Source organism: Vombatus ursinus, unplaced genomic scaffold, assembly GCF_900497805.2.
Source record: "Vombatus ursinus unplaced genomic scaffold, bare-nosed wombat genome assembly UNPS02014961.1, whole genome shotgun sequence".
In the NCBI taxonomy this organism is placed as follows: Eukaryota; Metazoa; Chordata; class Mammalia; order Diprotodontia; family Vombatidae; genus Vombatus; species Vombatus ursinus.
Window position 1 is genome coordinate 662,036 of NW_020954739.1, and position 23,174 is coordinate 685,209.

At 44.5% G+C, this 23,174-nt stretch overlaps 1 protein-coding gene across 2 annotated transcripts; it reads right to left on the reverse strand.

Moving 5' to 3' along the window:
* Positions 1 to 23,139, reverse strand: DDA1 (DET1 and DDB1 associated 1). 2 transcript variants are annotated; one of them, XM_027845439.1, is made up of 6 exons: positions 22,860 to 22,875; positions 12,980 to 13,030; positions 9,880 to 9,960; positions 9,221 to 9,272; positions 7,414 to 7,475; positions 1 to 900 (listed from the first exon to the last, which is right to left on the reverse strand). In XM_027845439.1, exons 2-6 carry the CDS (start codon positions 13,010 to 13,012, stop codon positions 790 to 792), a joined length of 339 nt encoding a protein of 112 aa, XP_027701240.1. In that variant the 5' UTR covers positions 13,013 to 13,030; positions 22,860 to 22,875; the 3' UTR covers positions 1 to 789. The 2 variants fall into 2 exon arrangements, with proteins under 2 accessions (XP_027701240.1, XP_027701241.1); XM_027845440.1 differs by lacking the exon at positions 12,980 to 13,030 and having other exon boundaries at positions 22,860 to 23,139.
* Between the last annotated feature and the right edge of the window lie 35 nt (positions 23,140 to 23,174).

Here is a 23,174-nt window from a genome sequence, read left to right on the forward strand (position 1 = left end):
TGGGATAAGAAATATCCTTTTATTTGATTGGAGAAGTTGAACACGCCAGTCCTTATTAAAATGATGTGGGGGGGAGGTTAAAAAAAAAAAAAAGGAGCTGTTAACTCCAGCTTCCTGGAATGGAGGCCCTGCAGTTGGGGCATTCAAGACTGCCCCAACATGCAGCCTTTGTCAAGTGCCCAGTGGGCACAAGAGAAGCCCAAAATGAACCTTCTAAACTGACCAACTCCATCAGGGAGGGGCCCAACAGTTTTTGAGGCTGAGGGTGGAGCAACAGGCAAACACGCTGGCCTCCTAGGGGCCCTGCCATTGGGAGGAAACACTGTGAGAGCCAACAGGTCCCAGAGGAAGCTTGTGGGTAAGGCTGGAAGGCCCAGGCCGTACTGTCACCAAACCCCCACCCCCCAGACCCTGGGACTAGCCCTCAAGTAATGCTTGGCCCTAGCCCTGGAAGGGACAGACCAATAAGGCTGTGTTTGGCTCCCACCTTTTCTCAGCTATTTCCGAGTTAATTAAGTAACAGATCTAGTAAAACATGGAAAAAAAAGTGACCATGTATTTTTTTTAAAAAGCATCTACCAATGTTACACTACACCGTCTGATGACTTGCTTTTAACCATCACTCCATACATTTTACAACATAAATAAAAATTACGGAAATAAATACATTGGCTCCTATGAAGTCAGAAGTGGTTTGGGCTGCATAGTGCGGAGGGAAGGGGCTTACACACTGTGATGAAACAAGACAGGAAGCGCCTGCAGACAAGTTGCCGAGGGAAAGCGAGAGTCCTAAGTGTCTTCATTCATGTCCTGGCTGTCTGTCCTGGCAATTTTTCGGGGAGGCGCTGAACTCTCACCTTCTAGTTCTACTTGTTCTTGGTCTCTCTTCTTTGCAGCATTCTGGTTGGGAGAAAGAGAGGAAGAAGTGAACATCCAGTGACCTTGGGCAAGCCTGCGCCTTAAAGTGAGGAGACCGGACAAAATGACGGCGAGCCCTAACCCTGAGGCCCCCTCCCCTGGAGGGCTGCAGAGAAGAAGACGGCCCTCCCCTTAAGGGCCTGCTGGCTCATCAGGAGAGCAGCCACTAAGCTGCCACTGCCTGATGGAGTCACAATTCACCCAGTGAAGTCTGAGGACAAAAGCCTGTGGGACAGACTAGTTAACAACGACCAAGTCAGGAGACTTACTTGCCCAGCTCAGTTCTGGGCCCTAGCCCTCAAGTAATGCTTGGCCTTAGGCAGGGACTTTCCTCTTCACCTCTTAAATGACGAGGCTACAGAAGACGATCCCCAAGGACTCATTTGGCTCTAAATTCTATAATCCTGTCAGTCCCTTCTCCCTCCCTAGACCCCGGTTTCCCCATCTTAAGAAAAGTAGTTTGTATGGGATAGTTCCCCTCTGAGCTCTGAGCTCTTGGATGGCTTTACCAGCCATGGTGACATTCCAAGGCCTTTCTCATCACTACACTCACAAAGCTCCAATCGAACTGGTTCCCACTCTGTCCCCCAAGCATGCTCTGGGCTCTCCTCGGGCTCATGCTAACTGTAACCCTACTTCTCCCGTAGTACCCATTTCTAACGTCACCTCCACCAAGAGGCCAGCATGACTCCTGGCACACAGCAGGCACTTAAACAATGCTTTACGACCTTCATTAAGGATTGTGTCTCCCCACCCCCCCACCCCAAAGGCTGTGAATTCCTTTGGGTAACAGACCCTGTTTAAGCTAAGCCTAGTACAGGACGTTGCACACAGTAGGTGCTTAATAAATGTGAGTTAAACTGAACAATAGTACAAAGCCACACCCCAAAGAGAGCAGCATGAAGCACGGGAGATGAGGAAACAAAGTGAGATGTCCAGGGACAGTAGAACGACACGGCTTGGGCTGTCCAGGACAGAGGCCGAACAACATCTGTCAGGAATGCCAGAGCAAGAGCTCATGTGAGGGAAGGGTTGGCTTACATGCTTCCTGAAGTCAGCCCAGATAATCTGGACACCTACAAGTTTTTTCAGTGTAATAGAATAACAAATCCCTTCACAGGGATCACATTCCTGCCTTCAGAAATCTTAGATCTTTGGGACACAGAAGGGACTTTAAGATAGCAACTTGTCCAGGCAGATAAGGGATTACTTTACAGAAGAGGAAACCAAGGCTAATTGATTTGTCCAAGGTCAAACGGCTAAAATTAGGGGCAGAGCTATGGCTCCGAGGGCAACATTCTTGCCTCGACAGGGCAGTGCCTCTGGAACAAAGGCAGCAGGGCCAGCCTCTTACCAGGGAATTCTGAGGACTGACATCCCTCCGGTGTCGTACCACTCTCTAAGCACCCTGTGCATATACCCCGCCTAAGCTTCACAACAACCCCAGGTAGGCAAGTATTGCACCCGTTTTACATCAGAAAACGGAGGCTCAGAGATGAAGTGACTTGTCCAGAGTCACACAGTTAGCAAATGGCAGAATCAGGACTAAAAACCAGGCCTTCTGATTCCAAATCCTCTACTGACTCTACTATAGCACGGAAGAACAAGTCTTATCATCCTAGAAAGGGAGGCAGGGAGGGGAGAAGAACCCACCTCCTGCCCCCATATGTTTGCACACTAAGTTGTCCTGGTGAGTGATTCAGGGGGCTAGGTGGGTTGTTCTAGGGAGGGGAGGCCGTCAATAACAAGTCTGAAGGGGAAAATGGGGAGGTGAGTTGAATGTTAAATGGTATGTGATGGCTAAAGAAAAGGACTGGGGCAGCTGGTGGCCCAGCGGCTAGAGCAAGAGTTGGGATTAAATGAGTGCAAATCCAGACTCAAAACACTGCCAAGTCACTTAACTTCTGTTTGCCTCAATTTCCTCAATTGTAAAATAAACATAGTAGTATGTATTCTCAAGGTTGCTGTAAGGAAAATATGAGATAATATATGTAAATGACACGTAAAGGCGTTACATAAATGATGATGATGATGACGAGTTCAAGCACAGCTCCATTTTTACCTATCCCTTTACAACAATGCCATCCTCATATAATCAACTGAAGCATTCTGCCTAAGCGATTATTACAAGATCATTATTTAGTGTTTGGAGAATCCATCCCTCCAAATCCACAGCTTCCTCATGGGCCATCTGGTGGGATACACAAATGGCTTTACTATGGACAATATTCCTCTGTTGGCCTTCCTTGTAAGAGGGTTTTAGAACCATAGTGTCACAGTGATTATATCTGGCCCTTTCCTCTCATAGAATAGGCAATCCAGAGAAGTTGGACTGCAGGACAGTGGCTGAGCCAAGACAAAGCCCTTTCAGGTTTACAAAGCACTTTCCTCCCAACAACCCTAAGAGGTAGCCAGGCTGTCCTCACTTAGGCACAAGAGAACCTTTAAGGGTTATAAAAATGTGCATTGTTACGACCAGAGTGCCTTATCTCTCTTAGACGTCTCTCAGAGCGTAAAAACAGGGCCTAAAAAAGCGCACACTTACAATAAAGGCTTATTGATGCTGAAATCTGCTAACTCACAGCCCTGGCCCTTTCTACTCCCCTAAGGCTGCCAAAGGAATTTTCTCTACACAAGTTAATGCAGGACTGGGCTGTTATTTACCTATCAAGAATAAAGCCAAAAGCAAACCCAGTTTCTGGGCCAGCTGTGCTTCACGTTTGATTTACTAACCTCACACCAGCCCTGCCTATTTCTTCCTGGAACACAGGCAGGAAGCTAAAAAGACAGTTTCCTCAACTCTAACCCCCCCCATCCCCATCCCCCTTCAATCTACTAGGGAGAGGGAGGAAAAGAAGGCCGGGACAGGCACACCTCCAGTGCTGGTTGGGCTGCCAGGTTTGCAAAGGTGAGGCAGTTTTAAGCATGCACTGTTTCTGCAACCTTGGATGGCAGCAAACAAGGGGCAGGTGGGGCCAAGAGGGGGTTAACTGGCACCAAACAGCGACCTTTGCATTGGCCAGAAGACTCGGCTGAGGGGACTATTTACATCTGAGAGTAAGGAGTTGGAGAAGGCAGGGGGAGTATGAAATTACAGCACCTCAGCAAATGAGGTCCAATTCCAAGCAGAGCCAGTCTAATAAATGATCAGAGAACTGCAGAGTTGGAAGGGATCTCAGAGGGAATGAGGCCGATGCTTACTTAGCAGAAATCCCTCCTACCAAGAGGCTGAGAGGTAATAGAAGAACGAGCCCTGGACGTGGAGTTAAAGGATCTGGGTTCAAATCCTAGTTCTACTACTCCCTAAAGCCCAAGTCATCACTCCTCTGCTAAATAAACTCCAGTGACTCCCTAGCAGCTCTAACAGTAGATACTTTAAGAAACTCTTTTGCTGGGAACTGAAAATAATACTTCAACCAAAAGTCTCATGATGGAAAATGCTATCCACATCCAGACAAAGAACTATTTGCTCTCTTTTTTTTTTCCTTCTGTTTTGTTTTGTTTCTTCTTTCTCATGGCTCCTTCCACTGGTTCTAATTCTTCTTTACAACACGCCTAATGTGAAAATATGTTTAATAGCAATGTATACGTATCTATCAGATTGCGTGCTGTCTTGGGAAGGCAGGGGGAGAAAAATTTAAAACTCAAAATCTTATGGAAGTGAATGCTGAAAACTAAAATTAATTAATTAATTTAAATAAAAAGAAAAAGAAAATAATACTTCAAACTGTGGCCTAAACAGATCAGAGAAAAGTGATCTGATCACCTCCCTTATTCTGGAGACTTGCACCTGTGTAAAAGCAACCTAAGACCTAATCAGCTTTGTTTGTTTGCTACTACATCACAACTGACCTTTCGGGGCTTCCAGTTCACTAAGACAATCAGCTCTTTTTCTTTCACACGCCTGCACGCACTGCCATCTAATCAAACCTCCCTCCTCCTGCGTTCGCATAGCCCTACGTGTACATTGGCCACAAGCCAAACACCAGGAATGATGGTAGATGGCAGTAGAAGTGGCAGCAGAAAGGCGAAATTTGAGCCAGGGAGATTGTCCCAGGCTACTGGTCCAGTGGGACTGAACCACTGTCCCAATGGGATCTGACTTAGCCTGGACAGGTTCAGTGCATCATTCTATACTGGGGGTCACGATGTGAACAGGGGGTGTACCGACGATGTGGCCATATACAGTCAGCACTTGGCCAGCCTGAAAATGACCTTCCAGATAAAAGTTCACTATCGTGATTCTTCTCGGTGCCACCTTTGAGGAAGGATCACAACAAGTCGGAATACATGCATACTGCATCGGATAACTCCAGTATCGCAAATCCAAGCCCTTTTCTCTGCTCATACCACCTCGTCCCTCCTGCCGAGACTATTGCAAAGGTCTCCCACCTGGTCTCCCTGCCTGCTCTGATCCATCCTCCACACAGCTGCCCTAGTGATTTTCCTTAAGCCCAGATCTTACCACGTCACTCTCTGTGACTCCTTATTGTCTCTGGGAGCAAACAGAAATCTCTTGTTTGGCTTTTAAAACCTTTCACAATCTGGTCCCAACCTTTCCACCCTCATTATACATTCCTCCTGGCCTAACCAAACTGGCTTTCTCCTTGTTGCTCACATATAACCCTCTACCTTCTAGAAGTCTCTGTGCCTTTGCACTGGCTGTACCTCCTGCCTGGCATGCTATCCTCCCTCACCTCAGCCTCACAAAATCCCCGGCTTCCTTCAAGACTTAGTATAAGCACCACTAGAATCGTTTCCTGACTGTACCAGGTTCCAGTTTCCTCCCTCCCTGAGGAAGGACCTGGGATCTATTTCGTATCTATTATTCTCTGTATACTGTATTTACATACACACATCTTGTCTCCAAGAGTTGTTTCTTTTTTTTTTTTTTGTATTTGTATCCCCAACACCTAGCACAGTGCTCAGCACACAGTAGGTGCTTAATAAATGCTTGTTGTTCATTGATTTATTGGAAACTATGCCATACTGGTTGAAGAAATTAGGGATGGTGAGTGTGGAAATAAAAAGACTTGGGGGGAACACGGTAACTGTCTTCAAGCATTTGAACATGGAAAAGACATGGGCCTCATTCTGCTCAATCCCCGAGAGCAAAGGAAGCTGCAGTGACAAGGAAGCAGACAGAGGCTAAATCAGAACTCCTTGCCCACGAATGGAATGAGCCTCTTCCTTGGACAGTGAGCTCCTTCTCCCTGGAGGTTTAAAGGTCCGAGCAAAGGCAGGATGGCCCCTCTCAGAAATGCTGTGGAAGGCCTCCCCGGGTGAGAGAGGAGGATGAACTAGGAGACTCTGAAGACCCCTCCCAGTACTAGGCTTCTGGGACAGCCCAAGTCCTCTCCTAAAGGGGCTTCACAATCACTGCAGGAAATCCCAGGAACCCTGGATCTGCCAAATGCTCAGGGAGATGGGACAGCCAAGTCTGGCTCTGTGTGAGGTGGGGTGGGGGGTGTGTGTGTGTGTGTGTGCGTGTGTGCATGTGTGTGTGTGTGCGTGTGTGCATGTGTGTGTGTGGACAAAGACAAGACAAACCTACTTAGAGGCACAGCAAGCATGGATGGAGATTGAGGATGAGGGTCTCTCACACCCTCATGCATACGTGCAGACACACACATGTACACACCCATAAACTATGAAACATACCTGAATCCCAGAAGGCAGATACTAAAAGACACTTCCCTCCTCCTCTCAGCATGGGAGGAGGGAGGGCAAGGTCTGTCCGTGGAGTGGAATGTTCCACAGACTGTCTGACACAGTCACTGTGGCAGCTGGCTTTGCTTAACTGTTTTTTGTGGTTCTGAGGGAGGGTTCAGATGGGGAGGGAGGGTTCAGATGGGGAGGGAGGGGGAGGGAATGTGTGTCTAAGTGACTCTGGTGTAAAATAAACAACAACCAAAAAAAACCTCAAAGAAACTTTTTTTTTAAAACAGCCTTGACCTGGGAATCAGGAGGCCTGGATCCTAGATCTGGCAATGCCAACTGCTCTGTTTATGACCTGCAGTAAATATTTTTGTTTCTGGCCTTCAGTTTCCCCTCAATTCTATACCATGAGGTGACGTGGCTGCTCAATCTCCCAGTCCTTCTCCGCTCTGTCATCCTCTGCTCTCCCAGAATACCAGTGGCCTATGCTAGGCAGTGCCTCCCTCCCACATGGGGCTCAGGAGGCCATGAGGAACAGTAGAGGTGCTCCTGGTCTCTAAGTCACGCCATCTGCTGAGCACCAAGGAGAAAGCTGACTGACTTCAAGCAAAGATCACTGTCCCCAAAACCTAAGAACTATTAAGTCACTTTCTTGGGTTTGTATGCCCAGCACCTAACAGAGTGCCTGGCACCTAGTGGGCACCTGCAAATGTTTGTTGGTTGGGTGACTGACTGTCTGCCTCTCGAGGGACTGCTGCCTTCCATCATTCCTGCTTGAACATTCCTATTTCTGCCATGAAAGGTCTTCTCCCCAAGGTGCAGCATTTAAGCACTTACCTTTTTGTCCCATTGCTGATGAAGATAACGTAAAAGAATGTTTGTCTTTTCTGTTACGATAACTGGAAGGGCAGAGAGAGACACAAACAGAAAGCAGCAGTTTGTAATGGCACTTCGTTTTCAATCACCCTATGATGTCTAGGATGCAACACATGTATGTGCTGGGGGGTGGGGGAGGATTTGACAAGGAGTACTTTTGAATATGACTTAATAAATTGTATTTAATCTTTGTGACAACCAGAAAATCCTGCTCTCCATATTTAGGTGTTTCAGTGGCACGCTACAATGGAGGCTCAAAGCCTCCAGCAGCCAACATCAATGGGGAGGGGGGGAGGATGTAACTTGTAAACTTTTCTTAGGACACAAATGTGTTGTTTCAGCTCTGCAAAGGAGGCACAGTTCAAAAAATCATAATTCCAACCACCAGAACCAATTTGAATTAATGGAAAGTCTAATTATAAAATATTTTGAAGTACAGTGTTCTACTTCATACCATGTCACCTCAGGCAAGTCCCTTCCCCTCTCTGAGCCTCAGTTTCCTTCCCTGTTCAATGAAGGGGTTAGATGAGGTGGTCCCTTCCAGCTCTTAGATTTGGATTCCTTCAGGACACAAGGTAAACAGAGTACTTCCCAGGACTTTGCCAGGTCCACAGGAGATCTACTTTTTGTTAAGAATGATTTGTAATGAGCAGATCGGTGTTATCAATGGGGTACCTTAAATGCCTGAGGAGTTTACAAAGCTTGTTCCCAAGTGGGCCAAATGAGCTCCAGGATGAAATTCTATTTACATGATTAACTGAAAACTTCCAAAGTTACCATTCCATCAAAGGGGGTTCTTCATCTGGCCATACTCGAGGAGGCCCCTACGTGGTCTGATGAGTACTGATGAGCATCAGTTCCAAAAGCTTCCCCACCACTGGACCTCAATGAGAGACACCAGGCCCATACAAAATGCTGTTTGGGCTTGGTGCTCCATGGGCACAGAACTGGAGAATCGACTCATTCTCCAGACTTTAGCATTGCTGCTGTTCTTATTGTTATAAATGGCAGCTCATATTTATATGGTGCTTTACAGTTTACAAAACACTGTCTCAAAATTACCCTATGAGGTAAGTGTTGGAAGCATTATTATCCCCATTTTAGAGATGAGAAAACTAAAGCACAGAAGGAAAATGACTTTCTTAAGGGTCACATGAGTTTGGGGGTGGGGGGAAGGGAGACCCAGCAACCGGACCTGGCCTTGAACCCAGATTTTCTGACATGACACCCAGTAGGTTTTTTGGTTTTGTTTTGTTTTTACAACACATACTATTCATTATACTCTTAATCAGCAAACTCCTTTCTTCATAGAATGGGTAAAAAGCAAACTTCTATCTAGTCATGTCCCAAATGTGCAAATTTCCCAAATGAGAGGGTATGAATTAACAAGGCTTAATTAACTAAGGGAATAGCACCCTCTTCAGCAAAAGGAAGGAGTGAGGCTTGGTACCAGGTGATCTGACCAGAGAATTCAGAGCTAGGGAAGTTAGATCGCTACAAACAGGGACAAAAGCAGGGCAGAGATCTGTAAGGCCCTCTTCCCTGGACTCAGCTGCTCAAACACAACTTACTTATTCCAATTACTCTGGGTCACAGAGTAACAGACAGGCCTGGGCCTGGCCTTCCTTAACTGAGAGCTGATCTGACATGCCAGCATCCTTCTCCCGGGCAAAGGGAGGGTTGCTTTCCTTCCAAAGTCCTGGGCTATTAGGCCCAAATCCCTACTTGGCATCTAAGCACAACAGCCCAAGAAAGCAACTTCACTTACTCTGTTCTGATGGATATTCTCTTGTGGGAAGATAGACTGATGGCCGTCTATTCTGTAGGAGAATTGGGAAGAAGGAGATTAGGAACCATGTGGTGATGAAGAATTCCCAAAGCTCCTACACTGATAAAGAAAGCTCAAATCCTTCCCCTTCCCTTAACCACACCCCTGTGTGACTGAGGCAGAATGTGATACATCAAAATTTAGACACTTGGAATTAAGATGGTCAGGAGGTCATTACAGAGGTTTATAAAATACTAAAAGTTTAAAAACACCTTAATTATCATCTAGTTCAATTCCTCAATTTACAGAAGGGAAAACAAGTTCTGAGTGAAAAAGCATTTGCCCAAAGACACCTTCCATGTCCAAGCTGGGCCCAGAGCCGGCTCTCTCAACCCTCAGGCGAGTGGCCTTCCCCCACCACAGTGCTGTGTCTTCGCTTCAGGTGGGGAAAGCAGACGAAACAAAGCATAAGCTACAATTAACCAATACTCCACCTGAACCATCTGCCCTCCACTGCTACCTGCAGGCTCCTGCATCCCCTGAGCCAATTCTGTCCACAACTCCAAGGTCCCTCTGGCAAGGCTCAGCTCACCCCATCAAAGTGCCTCACTCCACAATGTCACTAGGAACACCACCCCACCCTTCAAAACTCTACTTACCGAGGCTTTGCACACAGAATCAGCATGAAATCTACTAAAATTGCTTTTGTTGTAGACGGGTAATCCTTTCAAAAAATCTGCCTGGAAAAGACACAAGAAGAGATCCTGTAGCATCAGTAAGAGACCAGAGACAGACCAGGCAAGCAAACAGAGAGCAGCCCAACCAGAGTAAAGGGTGATCTCCAGGGCCTCAGAATGGCGGTCACGCAGGTGAAGACTCAATGATGCCCTTTACTGTGTGTGATAAGCAAGATCACCTCGTGACTATTCCACCCCTCAGGTTCCTCAGGCTCCCCAGCATTCAGGACCCTTCAGATAATGTGGCCAGAGAGCAAGGGAGAAAGAAAGGCTCCTTTTTGGCCTGGAATCTTTCCATGAGAACAGATCCACAAAGGGCACTGAGTGGCCTTCCCATCAACTGTTCACTCCTCCCACCCTCATCAAAAAAAGTCATTTGCGCCAAGTACAGGGTTGATAGTTAAGGAATTTAAGATCACCATGGAAGATTTAGAGGTGGGAAAAGGTAAGAGACGACAGGGCAAGCATCAGCTAAAACAACTGCTCAGGGTTCTCTCTCTCCAGCTCCCAATCACAGGAACCACTTTTTTTTTTTTTTTATCTCATCCCTGTTTTTCCTACCCCTTTTCCCCCCTTCTCCCTTTCTCCTTTCCTATGAGAAGGAACTTGGGACCTGAGTCCTAAGCCCTGGGTGCACCTAAGACCTGACTCCACCACTACTCACTTTACCTTTCAGGGCTATAAATTGGGGATAATACTTGTACTGCCTGTATCAAAGTTTGATTGTAAGCAAAGTGCTTTGTAAACTGTCAAATGCTATAGAAATGTTATTATTTCAATTCCCCCTCTGTTTATACCCCCAGGATGTATACGCTAAGGCCATTGGCAGTTCTCAGGCTGCCCAAGACCCCCAGTGGGATCAAAAGATCACACTTGGGCACTTAATGACTGTTTGGTAACAACATCCATCTGTACTTGGATCATTTGAAGAAGTTGTGGTTTCACGGGTGTTGACAACCCTTTCTCCCCCCCGCCCCTCCCCCAGCAGACTGCTTTAAGGGAGAATTTCCTAAGTTGCTGTGGCTAAAGTAAATGTTGAGTTTCCAGTGATGAGTTTCCCCACATTTAACTATTAGTTAAATTAATCTTCTGACAACAGGCATATTAGTGGTCACCAAGCCTTAACACAAAGCCTTTCTGATTTGGTACACCCTGCCTCTGCTGGACCACCAAGAGGAATCTGAACAGCATTCTAGTGAGAGTCCTAAGAAAAAGTACAGGGTTGTGGAACAGGCACAGGACCTGGGTTCAAATCCTGGCTCTATGCCAACAGTTATCTCCCTAAACAATGCTCTTAGCAACAGGAACTCAGGAACTAAGCTGTTGACAGAGATTACACATGGTTGAGACAGTCTTCTGCAACTGCTTTCCCCAGCTCCAAAAGCCACCTGACAATTCTACTCCCTTGCCTTTGCAGGAAGAAAGAAGAACATTTCCTGTTCTAAGAATGTTAGCTTCCAAAGGAGAAAAGAAAGAGAGATGAGGTAAAGAGCAGCCAAGAAGACTTAGCAGGAAGTCTTCCTTGCTGACCCGCTATAGGTCATCCTTAGAGAAAGAAAGCGGACAGGAAGAAAAAGAGAGACCAAGATGAATGCAACTGAAGGGTCTCTGATCAGTATCCAATCAGAAGGGACAAACTGGGCAGCTAGGGGGCGCAGCGGATAGAGCACAGGCCCTGAAGTCAGGAGGACCTGAGTTCAAATGCGGCCTCAGACCAAACACTTGACACGTATCAACTGTGTGACCCTGGGCAAGTCACTTAATCCCAATTGCCTTAAAAAAAAAAAAGGGACAAACCACAATCTTCTCAATGACGTCCAGTGGACGCATTCTGACAAACACAAAACTGGAACTTTGCAAAACAGGTGGAGACAGATGCAAGAGCCAAGTTCTCATTTCAGCTCTGCCACTACTTCATTCTTTTCCTTTTTAGCTTACTCTACTACTACTACTACCACCACCACCACCACCACCACCACCACCACCACCACTACTACTACTACTACTACTACTACTACTACTAGTAGCAACTAAGTTGCATAGTGGATGGAAAGCTGCATTTGGAGCCAAGAAAACTTGAATTTATATCCTATAGGCCTCAGGACAACTGGGCAACCCTGGGCAAATCATCTAAACTTTCAATTTCCTCATCTGCAAAAAGGAGACAATAATAGAACTTACATACCACCTCTTTAGCCATGGGTAAATCACTCCCCCTCTCTGTAAGGAAAAGAGCTGGGGTCTGAAACCTGGTTTTTTGGCTCATAAGCCAAAGCTCTTTCCTTTGGACCAGCAATTCTCAAATAGATATTCAGCTGCTTTCAAAACACTCTCAGACAGGGCAAAGTAGGTATAAAGTGACTATGAATAAAGCTAGCTGGTTCATAATTTGGCTTCATCTACAAATGAGAGAGACAGAAATGAAACCCAGAAGGGACCTAATAGATCATTTAAGAATGTATATATGTGTATATGTATATGTGTGTGTGTACATATTTAAGATTAAGGTTTCCCCACTTTCCCCACTATCATCTTTCTGTGACACAGGGTAGAGTAAGTATTATTACTCCCATTTCAGAGATGGGAATTAGAAAGGTTAAGGTAACCTGTCTAGGGTAACAGAGCCAGTCACTGTTGAGACTGGCCTAGAACCTAGGCCTCCTGATTATCACGCTAGTGTCCTTTCTACTCCAACACCCCCAAGATGGTAAAAGGGAGACCCAAAAAGGGGGAAGTGATTTGTTCAGGGTCACAGAGAAAATGGTGACAGGGCTGGGGCTATTAATTTTGGGTCTTTGCATTCCCATGATACAAGGTCCTTTAAGGTAGAAAGAGCCAAGTTCCCTGACCATGGTGTCCAGGAGGCAGGGCTGCCAGTGGGAGCTCAGCAAAGCCTCCAGCACAGGGCATAATAGGGGAAACAGTCTCCACTAAACATTTCAAACACCACAAGTGGTTCCTGGTGTAGCTTTAAAATGGGCCTTGTTCCAGAATAAGTATGACAGCTCACATGCTTACTTACAACAACAGTTGGAACTCCATTAGGCTGGTACATTCAGTTAAATCCCACCATCTGTATTGGAAACAAGGCATCAAGTCTGAGAGGGAAACCAAGCTTCTAGGTAAGAGGCCCAAAACAACAGGCCCCATGGGAAGAGGATCTTGGTAACAATAAATAGTCACATTTCTGTAGCCCTTTTCAGGTAGACAGCACTTTGCATATATAATCTTTGTTGACTGTTACAAAAACTCTAGAAGACAGATGGACTAAGTATCATTATCTCTTCTTAAAAATATGAGCAAACTGAGACCAGGGAGGTAAAATTACTTATCTAAAGTCACAGTTTTATGTGGTAGAGGCTAAACTGGCACTTTTCTCATTACAATTCTTACAGCTCTTCTAGCCCAAAGCTTGGAATAATGCACATAGGAAGAAGGCTGGAGGGCTTATTCAATTGCATAAGCATCGTTTAAACATCGACTATGTGTGAGATACCTTGTCAAGAGTTAAGTTTTAAGAAGAGAAAAAGGGACCAGAAGATGAAGCTAAGACCACGTGCAACTCGAAAGATATGGTCTTCTCTCCATCTACAGCATGCCCTAGATATGATAACGGAGGGATACTTAAACATGGATCCAGAAGGGGTCCAAGTGATGATACTGATAAGTCAGTGACAATCAGGAGGCACAAAACCCTCCTGGGTGCCTGTAATACTCTTTATTGCTTGGGATCATCGCCACTTGGCTACTAAAACATGCCAAGAAAACCCAATCCAAGATCTAGGAGGTGCTCTGTAAGTTTTGCCACTAGGCCTAAGAAAACTACAGGATTTCTGAAGGATGAACCAAAAGGTGCTTTGGATACTGTTTGCAGTCTGTCATCAATACACCATCTGATCACATGAGTTCTGTAGGCTACTGCTTAGCTTTCCCTCATCATGCTTCTGTCCAGTCCTGCCAACCACACCACAAAGGGGAAGATGAAGTCTTCTGTATGCTCACAACCACTAGCTGATGCATCTCGAATGCTGTGAAATGATGGTAATTGTCTTGGTGGCTCTCAGCAAGAAGTCAACCTCTCTCATCATACCCTCCAGAGAAATGGGTTCTAGTTTGGAGAGCCTTGTGAAATGATTCAAAAGATTCAATCATGATGGACAGCAGGGCGGCTGAGGTTGGCGTTTGGCATTCAGCAGAGACACTGTCAGTGTGTAATTAATAGTTGCTCTCAGGCAGGGTTCCTACAAAAACCACGGGTAGCTATATCAGAAACTCAGCAGCATCAAAATTGGAAAAGTCCTACCCTAACCAATGGAGGGAGGCAGAAGTTTCAGGGGATATGGCAAGAGGAGCTGTATTTCTTAACCAAAAATTAAACACAAGCATCTTTCTCTCGTCATCTTATTCACTTATAAATGTGACCCCTCCCCCCCCACACACACGCATCCCATTCAATAAACTCCAGTGGCTCCCTATTACCTCCAGGAGCATAAAGCTCCTTTTAAAGCCCTTCATAACCTGACCCCTTCTAAGAAAAACTTCTCCACACCCTCTAGGATCCAGGGTCACTGGCCTCCTTACCATTCCTTCCACACTATACTCCATCCCCTGATACTCCCTCCCTAAATCCATGCATTTCCACTCACTATCTCCCAAGCCTGGAATGCTCTCCCAGCTTTAAGTCTCAGCCTCCCTTAATCCTAGCACCTTCCCACTGAGACCACCTCCAATCTGTTCTGCATATGACTTGTTCACACATAGTCATCTGCATGTTGTCTCCTCCAATAGAAAGGGACTGGGTTTTGCCCCTGTACACCCAGTGCCTGTCATGAAGCAGATACTTACTGAATGCTTTTCAACTTGACCTACCTCTCAGAAGGGGGGAAAACACCTTCTGGTCTGACTTCACCCTTTGCCTCTCCTCTATGTGCCATACCACAGCAAAATGGAATTACCCAGTGTGACCCCTACACGTCCTTCTCAAGAAAATCCTGCTTTCTCATCTCTGTGCCTTTGCTCCTGCTGTTTTCTTTACCTGCAATGCTCTCCCTTCCACACCTCTAAACTAAACCTTTTGGAATTCTGACCAACCTTCAAGGCCCTGCTACTCCATGAAATTATTCCTCATCCCCCAAGTTGGAAATTACCTTTTCTCCCTTGGATACATATACACACACACATACATAAAACAATCTATCATATATGTACATGTGTACATGCACACACATACATACACATATACACACACATACAGAAATCATGTACATACAAAATGTTTTGTTTTGCATTACAGTTAATGGGATACATATTGTGAGCTCCCTAAGAGCTGGGACCATGTCTTCCTATCTCTTTATCTTCCCCAGAGCTAAGTAAAAGGCAAGACACATAGTAGCTACTTCATAAATGTTTACTGAATTTAGCTGAACAGAGTAGGATGTGGGAAGCTCTAGGGGCAGATTTCAGTGCCGTGTAAGGATAAATTTCCTAACAATGACAGCAGTCCCAAAGTGAAACGGATTGCCTTGAGAGGCAGTGGGCTCCCTCCCTATCACCGGGGTTCTTGAGGAGCTGGGCAGATGACAACTTGTCAGGGATGCTGTGGAAGAGATTCTTATTCAAATACAAGTTAGCTCTTCCAACTTGGGGATTCTGTGATTCTATACCATAAATGATCACAAAGGCAAGAGGCCCAGATTTGATCCTCTGGACCTAGAAGGGTTACTCTGGGATAAATCAAGTTCTCACAACAGTCATACCTTCTCTCACATGGAAAGAAATATAATAGGGTTTGGTGCAGAAACAACCCTTGCTTGTCCCAGAAGACAAGAATTCCAAGCTGAAACCATACAGCCTAGATATCACATGCCTCAATGAGATAGCAAGAGTCCAGTGGCCTAACAGGAAGCAGGGAATCTTTGTTTCCTAACTTCTATCTCGCTTAAAGCAGAAAACCACAGCTGACCAAACTTTCAAGAAATATGCTGTCTTGATGGAGCCAGGGACAACAACAAAAAAATCATGTTTCCATATTTAAATCCAAGAAAAGATGGTTGTTTTCAAAGGCTGCTATCCCCATTCCACTTTGGTACCAGCAATAGGGTTTCTTCAAGCATAAAGAACAACAATCCCCTTTTCTCACATTGCTGTTAAAATCTTCCCATTCAGAATAGTCAGTGTTGGAAGGGTTGTGGGAAGATAGGCACACAGTGCATTGTTGGTAAAGCTGTGAATTCATTATGACCATTCAGAAAAGCAATTTGGAATTATGCAAATAAAGTGACTAAAATGTCCATACACTTTGACCCAGAGAATCTAATACTAGGCTGATAACCCACAGAAGTCAGGAGGAAAAAGAAAGTCCCCATATACACCAAAATACCTGAAGCAGCACTTTTTGTGGTAGCAAAGAACTGGAAACAAAGTAGATGCCCATTAATTAGAGAGTGGCTAAACAAATTATGGTACATAAATATAATAGAATATCCCTGTGTTGTAAGAAACAATGAATATAATGAAGACAGAGAAGTATGGAAAAATTTACATTATCTGGTACAGAATGAAATAAGCAGAGACAATATACACAATGACTACAACATACATGGAAAAAAAAACACAAAAAATTTAAGTGGATATTGCAAAATTACAAAGACAGCTCCAAAGAAAAAATAAGAGGAGCCATGACCATCCCACACCTGTACAGAGGTGGGAGGTGCATGAATGTGATACACTGCATGTATTTTCAAACTTTTTTGATGTATTAATTGATTTTGCTGACCTTTTTGTCTCATTCCTCTTTTTCTTTGAAAAGTATTATTTGTTACATGGGATGGCTTTCTGGAAGTGGGAAGGAGTGATACTTGGAAAAATCCTGGTGATATAAAAAGCAAAAGCTATCAATAAAAATTTATTTCATTTTTTTTTATTTTTTTTTTAAATCATCCCATTCCCAGGTATAGGTGGAATGGGAAGGAGAAGAAGTATTTTCAGACCAACATAAAAATTACTATCATATATATCCAGGGTTGTTGTGGGGAAAGGATTAACTACATTAATACAAGCTCATATTTATAAAATAGTTTGTAAAGTGCCTTTTTCACAACCACCCTATGAGGATATTATTTTTGGGTCATGGACTCCTTTGGCAGTCTGGTGGAGTCTATGGATCTTTTCTAAGAATAATGTTTTTCAGTGTATAAAACAAAATACATAGTATTACCAAAGTAACCAATGCAAAATATAAAAATATTTTTAAATGGACTTCAGGTTAAGAAAAATCTGCTTTATTTTCATTCACTTATTCAACAGTCATTTAAGTGCATACTATATATTCAGAGAACTATGCTAGAAAATAGGAGTGCTACAAAGATAATTAAGATATGGTTCCTAAATAATAAATGGAGCAGGGAAATAAATAATCTTGGAGCAGGGAAAAGGAAAGAATGATATAAATAAAGACACAAATAAACAGATCAGGGAAAAACTGCAGTCCTAATGATTTCCAACAAAGATTTCCTCCCATGTCTCATCACTGAGTGATGGGTGATCCCTTGTTACTTCACGGGTCTGTGGCCCACAGCTTAACCTTCTCCTAACGGTCTTCCTATTTCAAGTCTTTCCTTTCTCTAAAGCTGCCAAACTGATATTTCTAAAATATTATGTCATTCCTCTTATTCAGTTAACTACAATGCCTCCCTATTCTTCTTGGATCAAATACAAGCTCTGTTGTTTGGCATTTAAAGTTGTTCCCAACCTGGCTCTAACCTTCCTTTACAATCACATTAATAAGATTTCCTTTGGAGCAGGGTAAAAATTACTAGTCAGATCTATGGATAAGTTAAGAGTTTATGACCAAATAACAGACAGATCCTCATGAGGGGTAAAATGAATAATTTTGATTACATAAAAGTAAAAAGTTTTTGTACAAACAAAATCAATGTAGCCAAAATTAGAAGGAAATCAGGAAACTTTTTTACATTAAGTTTCTCTGATAAAGACCTCATTTCTCAAATATATGGGGTGCCAAGCCAAATTTAGAAAAATAAGAGCCATTCCTCCATGGTCAAATGATATGAACAGGTAGTTTTCAGAAGAAGAAATCAAAGCTAATAGAGAAATGCAAATTAAAACAACTCTGAGGTATCACTTCACACCTATCAGACTGGCTAATATGACAGAAAAGGAAAAGGACAAATGCTGGTAGGGATGTAGAAAAATAATATAGTAATGTACTACTGGTAAGAGTTGTAAGTAGAATCACATAAAAGACAGTACAGTGGTAAACCAGTTGAACCATTTGGGAGAACAATTTAGAACTATATTCAAAAAACTATAAAATTGTGCATAACTTTGACCTAGTAATACCACAACTAGGTCTATATCCTAAAGAGATTAAAAAAAAAAGGAAAAAGAGTTATATGTACAAAATATTTATAGCAGTTCTTTTTGTAGTAGCAAAGAACTGAAAATCAAGAGGATGCCCATCAACTGGGGAATGGCTAAACAAGTTGTGATAACAAGACTGTGATGGAAACTACTGTGCTGTAAGAAATGATGAAAAGGATGACTTCAGAAAACCCTGGGAAGATTTATATGACTAATACAAAGAGAAGTGATCAAAAACAGGAGAACATAGTATGTAATAACTGCAATATTGTAATGATAATCAACTATGAAAGACTTTATTTTTCTTGCTCTTTTCTTTTTGGCAACATGGCTAATATGGAAATATACATAACTTCACTGCTTGTCTTGTCAATGGATAGGGCAGGGGCTGGAGAGAATTTGGAACTCAACATTTTAAAAAAAGATGTTAAAAAATAAACTTTTTTTTAATAAAATAAATATATTACTCCTATAACAATAAAATCTTGGCTCCTTTAAAGTAGGGAGAAATCTGGAAGCCTTCATGCAAGAGGAAGCATTTGAGTTGAACCTAATATTTCATATTAGAATGACAGAATCTTAGAGCTAGAAGAACAAGTAATCATCTAGTCTAACCCTTTCAACTTACAAAGAAGGGAACTAACTGATCTGTTTAAGACTCAACAGCAAATCAGATGCAAAGCCAGGACTAACATCAAGGGTTAAGATTCCCAGGCCAGTCTTCTTTCTACAACACTATGCTATCATCTGAATGAATGCTTGTTCAGTCACCCTGAATTAAGGCAGGAACACATGAGACACTGTCAGCTAAGTGGTGCAATGGACAGAGTGACAGTCCTGGAGTGAGGAAGACTCAACTTCCTGAGTTCAAATCTGGCCCTAGATACTTACTAGCTGTGTGACCCTGGGCAAGTCACTTAACCCTGTTAGCTTCAGTTTCCTCATCCGTAAAATGAGCTGGAGAAGGAAATGGCAAACTACTCCAGTATCTTTGCCAAGAAAACTCCAAATGAGGTCACAAAGAGTCAGACATAACTAAAAAATGACTGAACAAAAAACCAAAAATGAAACATGTTTGGGGGATACCAAATCTTTCTGTATGGTTAAAGAAACAGCAGAAAAGATCAGAAAGACAGGCTGAGGACAGATGAAGGACCTTGAATGCCAAAGCAAAGAGCTGAAACATAGCCCCTTTGGTAAAGTTAGGGTATCACCTTCCATACTTCTGGAGTACATGGTATATGTTTCCAAAAGCAGAAATGCAAGATCCTATGTGATCAAAGAGTTAATTCAAATGCCATATGAGAAAAGCCCTATTCTCTCAAGCCCTATTCCCTGGGGGAATTATAATCTAGCCATGAATAATACTAAGGCCACATTAAAAAATATCCTCTCAAAGCACCCTTTGGTGAAGGCTAACTAGTTCCCCATAACCTCGTCAAACCTCAAACTACTACCAGTCTACTTGTTATGGTCTAGATCAGTGATTCTCAAACTTTTTGGTCTCAGGACCCCTTTATACTCATCAATATTTACCATATTAGAAATTAAAGTACATGAATAATATTATAAAAACAGTTTTGACCTCAACAATCCCCTGAAAGGGTCTTGGGGATACCTTCCCCCCAACCCTGAACCACACCTTGAGAACCACTGGCATCAGTAACCCTACAAATGGAAGAAGAGGTCCTGGTATTACATTATGATTCATCAAACATCCAGCAGGCAATCCTCCATCCGAAGCACAACACAAACCATTAAAGGGCGGGGAGAGTGTCAGAGAAGGCAGAATTTTCAGTTAATGCTGACTTAGGTCAGCCTGAAAACAAGGCCACATGTGAGAAAAATTTGATGCCTCAACCACTGAGAACCAACTGTCTGTAGCCAGAAGCCCTAAAATATGGGATTGTGTAGAAATGATTATTCACAGTGCTCCAAAGGGTATGCATAGGGAGTCATCCACTAAGCATGAAGCATGAAGCACTCACCACCCACCCATCTCTCTCCCCAAGCCCCGCCCAAAGGCAGCAAGCAGAAGAGTGAGGCTAGCGTGGCAGGAAGCAGAAAATGGCCAACAGGGACAGTGGAGGGAATGTGGTCTCTTCATTCACCGGCATCAAGGGACATCCCTCCCTTTCCTCCAGCTTGGAAATCATTCAAGTGATCTGCTCCCAAAAGTGGCTGAAATGTTTGTTAAGCGTGCTGAAAACTGCAGCAGAAGCAGAGACCAACTGGAACAGAAAGATGGCAGTATAGTTCAGAGAGAAGACCTGGGAGAAAAGGGGCCAGAAACAGATCCTTTTTTTTTTTTCACACTGAGCTTCAAGGAGCTAAAAGGTCCAATTATGCTGCTCAACAGAGAGTGACCCAACTGTAGAGTCGGTTGCTTAACACCCCTTCCCCACCTTAACAGAAACAAATGAAACCACAATAACAAAATGAAACACCGCCTTCCCCTATAAATTCGAAGGAGTGTGGGTTATATGTGTGCAGAGGTGGGGAAAGGGGTCAGGGCAGATCATAAGACAGATCGTAAGGGCCATAAGAGACCTTACAAATCATCTAGCCCAACACCTTCATTTAAAGATGAGGAAATTCAAGTCTAGACAGGGGAAATCACTTGCCCAAAGAGTTGTGAAGTTTTAGGAACTGGACAGGACTGAAACCCCTTTGTCCCCCTAAGGGAAGAAACAGAGAGACTGTCCTATGGATAAGAGACTTTTTGGGTAGAACATGGAAGAAGGGGAGTGGGTAACAAATAAGTCTGCTATGAACACTTAAGTTCATGAGGAAGTACCACAAGGTGCACCTCGGGAGAGTTGGAGAAGGTGAGCCCCACTGGTATCCTTACAGGGACATAGCAGCAGAAAGAAAAGGAAAAAAAGTATTTTAGGAAAAGGCCAAAAGGATGATACACAAGAAAAAGCTTGAGAGAAAAATCCAACTTCCAGGCACTAAGATAGGTTGGGGTTGGGAGGGTAGGAGGTGAAAAAAGGGATAAATAATAAGAACTGCTCACATTTTGCAGCACTTTGGGGTTTCAATGTACTGTGTACGTATATGTATGTGTGCGTATGTATATGCATATATATATGTATATTATATATGCATGTGTGTGTAGGTGTATATACAAATTTGATACAATGCTGTGAAATGTGCCATGGATGCTATTATTATCCTCATTTTGCAGATATGAAAACTGAGGGATTAAATGCTTCGTCCCAAGGTCACAAAGCTCATTTGTATGAGGCAGGATAGCCTAGATCTTTCCGTCTTCGAATCCATTATTCACCCACTATGCTATGCTGCTTATCAACAAAAATAAAGCGAGGGAGATGAGACAGTAAAGGGAAAAAGGGGGAAAAGGAATAGGAAAAGAAAGAACAGATGAAAGAATGAGAAAGAAGACAGGGAGAAAAAGCTCTAGTCTAAGAGTAGGTATGAAGAAAAAGGATGGGGGAGGGGGGAAAGCTCTGGAAACATCAGCTAGCCAGAAACCGGTTTCGGTTTTTTGTTTTGTTTTGTTTTTTGCTATAAGCGAGATATATCAACAAGTGGGGTGTGGGGGTGTGGGTGGTAGGACGAAGCAAACGGGGAGGGGATTGGAAGATGGGAAGAAAAGCGTACCCTAGGGCAATAAACTGACGAGGCTGTTAGGTCTGGGAAGGGCCATGTCAAGAGAATAGGGGAGGATGGGCTAGAAGGAGGAATGACAGCCGAGACAGGGGGCCAGGGGACAGATAAGGTCCCACTGGTGGAAGGGGGAAGGGGGGAGGGGAGAGAGTGACAAGAATGGTGAAGCCAGAGGGCCTTAGATCTCAGATCTCAGATCTCCGAAGAGGGAGGAGGTATGGTATGTAAGGAGATGAAAGGGAGAGGAAATGAGTCATTGGAGGATTGGGGAAGGGGTTTTCAAGTGGTTGGTCAAAGGGACAGAGAGAGGAGGTGGTTCAGGATCCGAGGAAGCGGGGGAGACAAAAGGATCGGGGAGGAGGGTTGGGGAAAAAGAATCCAAGGGGGAGGCGGGAGTGGGGGAGGGGATAGGTGTGTCTAGACTAGAGGATGAAAGATGGGGGAGAAGAATGTTGGGGGAAGGGAGAATAAAGAGAAAAGACAATAGAAGGGAATGTCGGAGAGGGGAGTTGGGGGGAGATGAGAGGAGGAAGGGACTGGGGGTGACAATGAGAGGGAGGGAGGAGGGGGCCAGCGACAATGGAGGTGGGTAAAAATGGGGGGAGGAGGAGGACGGGGTGAAAATGGGGAAGGGGAAACGAGGAAAGTAAGGGGGAAGGGTGGGATGTAAAGGAAGGGCGGGTGTGGGGGAGGGGCGACAATGAGAGGAGGGGGGGTGGGGGAGGGGCGACAATGGGCTAGGGGAGGGACCCGAGGCAGCGCCGGCCCGATCTGGGGGCTCCGACCTCAGCGGCACCTGCCCTGGCTCCCGAGCACGGGTCCGAGCCATCCCCGCGGGCAGGGCGCCATTTTGTGGGACAAGAATGGGTTCGGGGAGCGGAACCTACCATCTTCCTCTGCCTCTTCCTCAGCCGCCGCCACCACCACCGCCGCCGCAGAACAACTTCCAGCTCGATGCTGCCCAACGTGACGCTGCCGTCACCGATTGGTCCGGGGTTACCCCGCCCCGGAGGCTTGAGGACGTTTCGCCCATCCTCATTGGCTAATACCGAGATTAGGCCATACTTATTGGCTGAAATGGAGAGCCCGCCCACCCTACACGCTGTCGTGCTTGGTTGAAGGCGCAAAAAACCCCGCCCAGGAGTTTGAGGCAGCAGGATTCCGGAAATGGACCTAGGGGTTGGGGAGGGGTTGGGAGGAGA

What these genes read in the sequence shown, in the direction of transcription:
- DDA1 (XM_027845439.1), bottom strand. Translation starts at nt 13,012, where the DNA reads ATGTACCAGCCTAATGGAGTTCCAACTGTTGTT. An exon ending in ATGGAGTTCCAACTGTTGTT is followed by an intron (nt 9,961 to 12,979) that starts GTAAGTAAGCAT and finishes TGTCTTTTCCAG; the next exon opens with GCAGATTTTTTGAAAGGATT. An exon ending in AGAATATCCATCAGAACAGA is followed by an intron (nt 7,476 to 9,220) that starts GTAAGTGAAGTT and finishes CTGCCCTTCCAG; the next exon opens with TTATCGTAACAGAAAAGACA.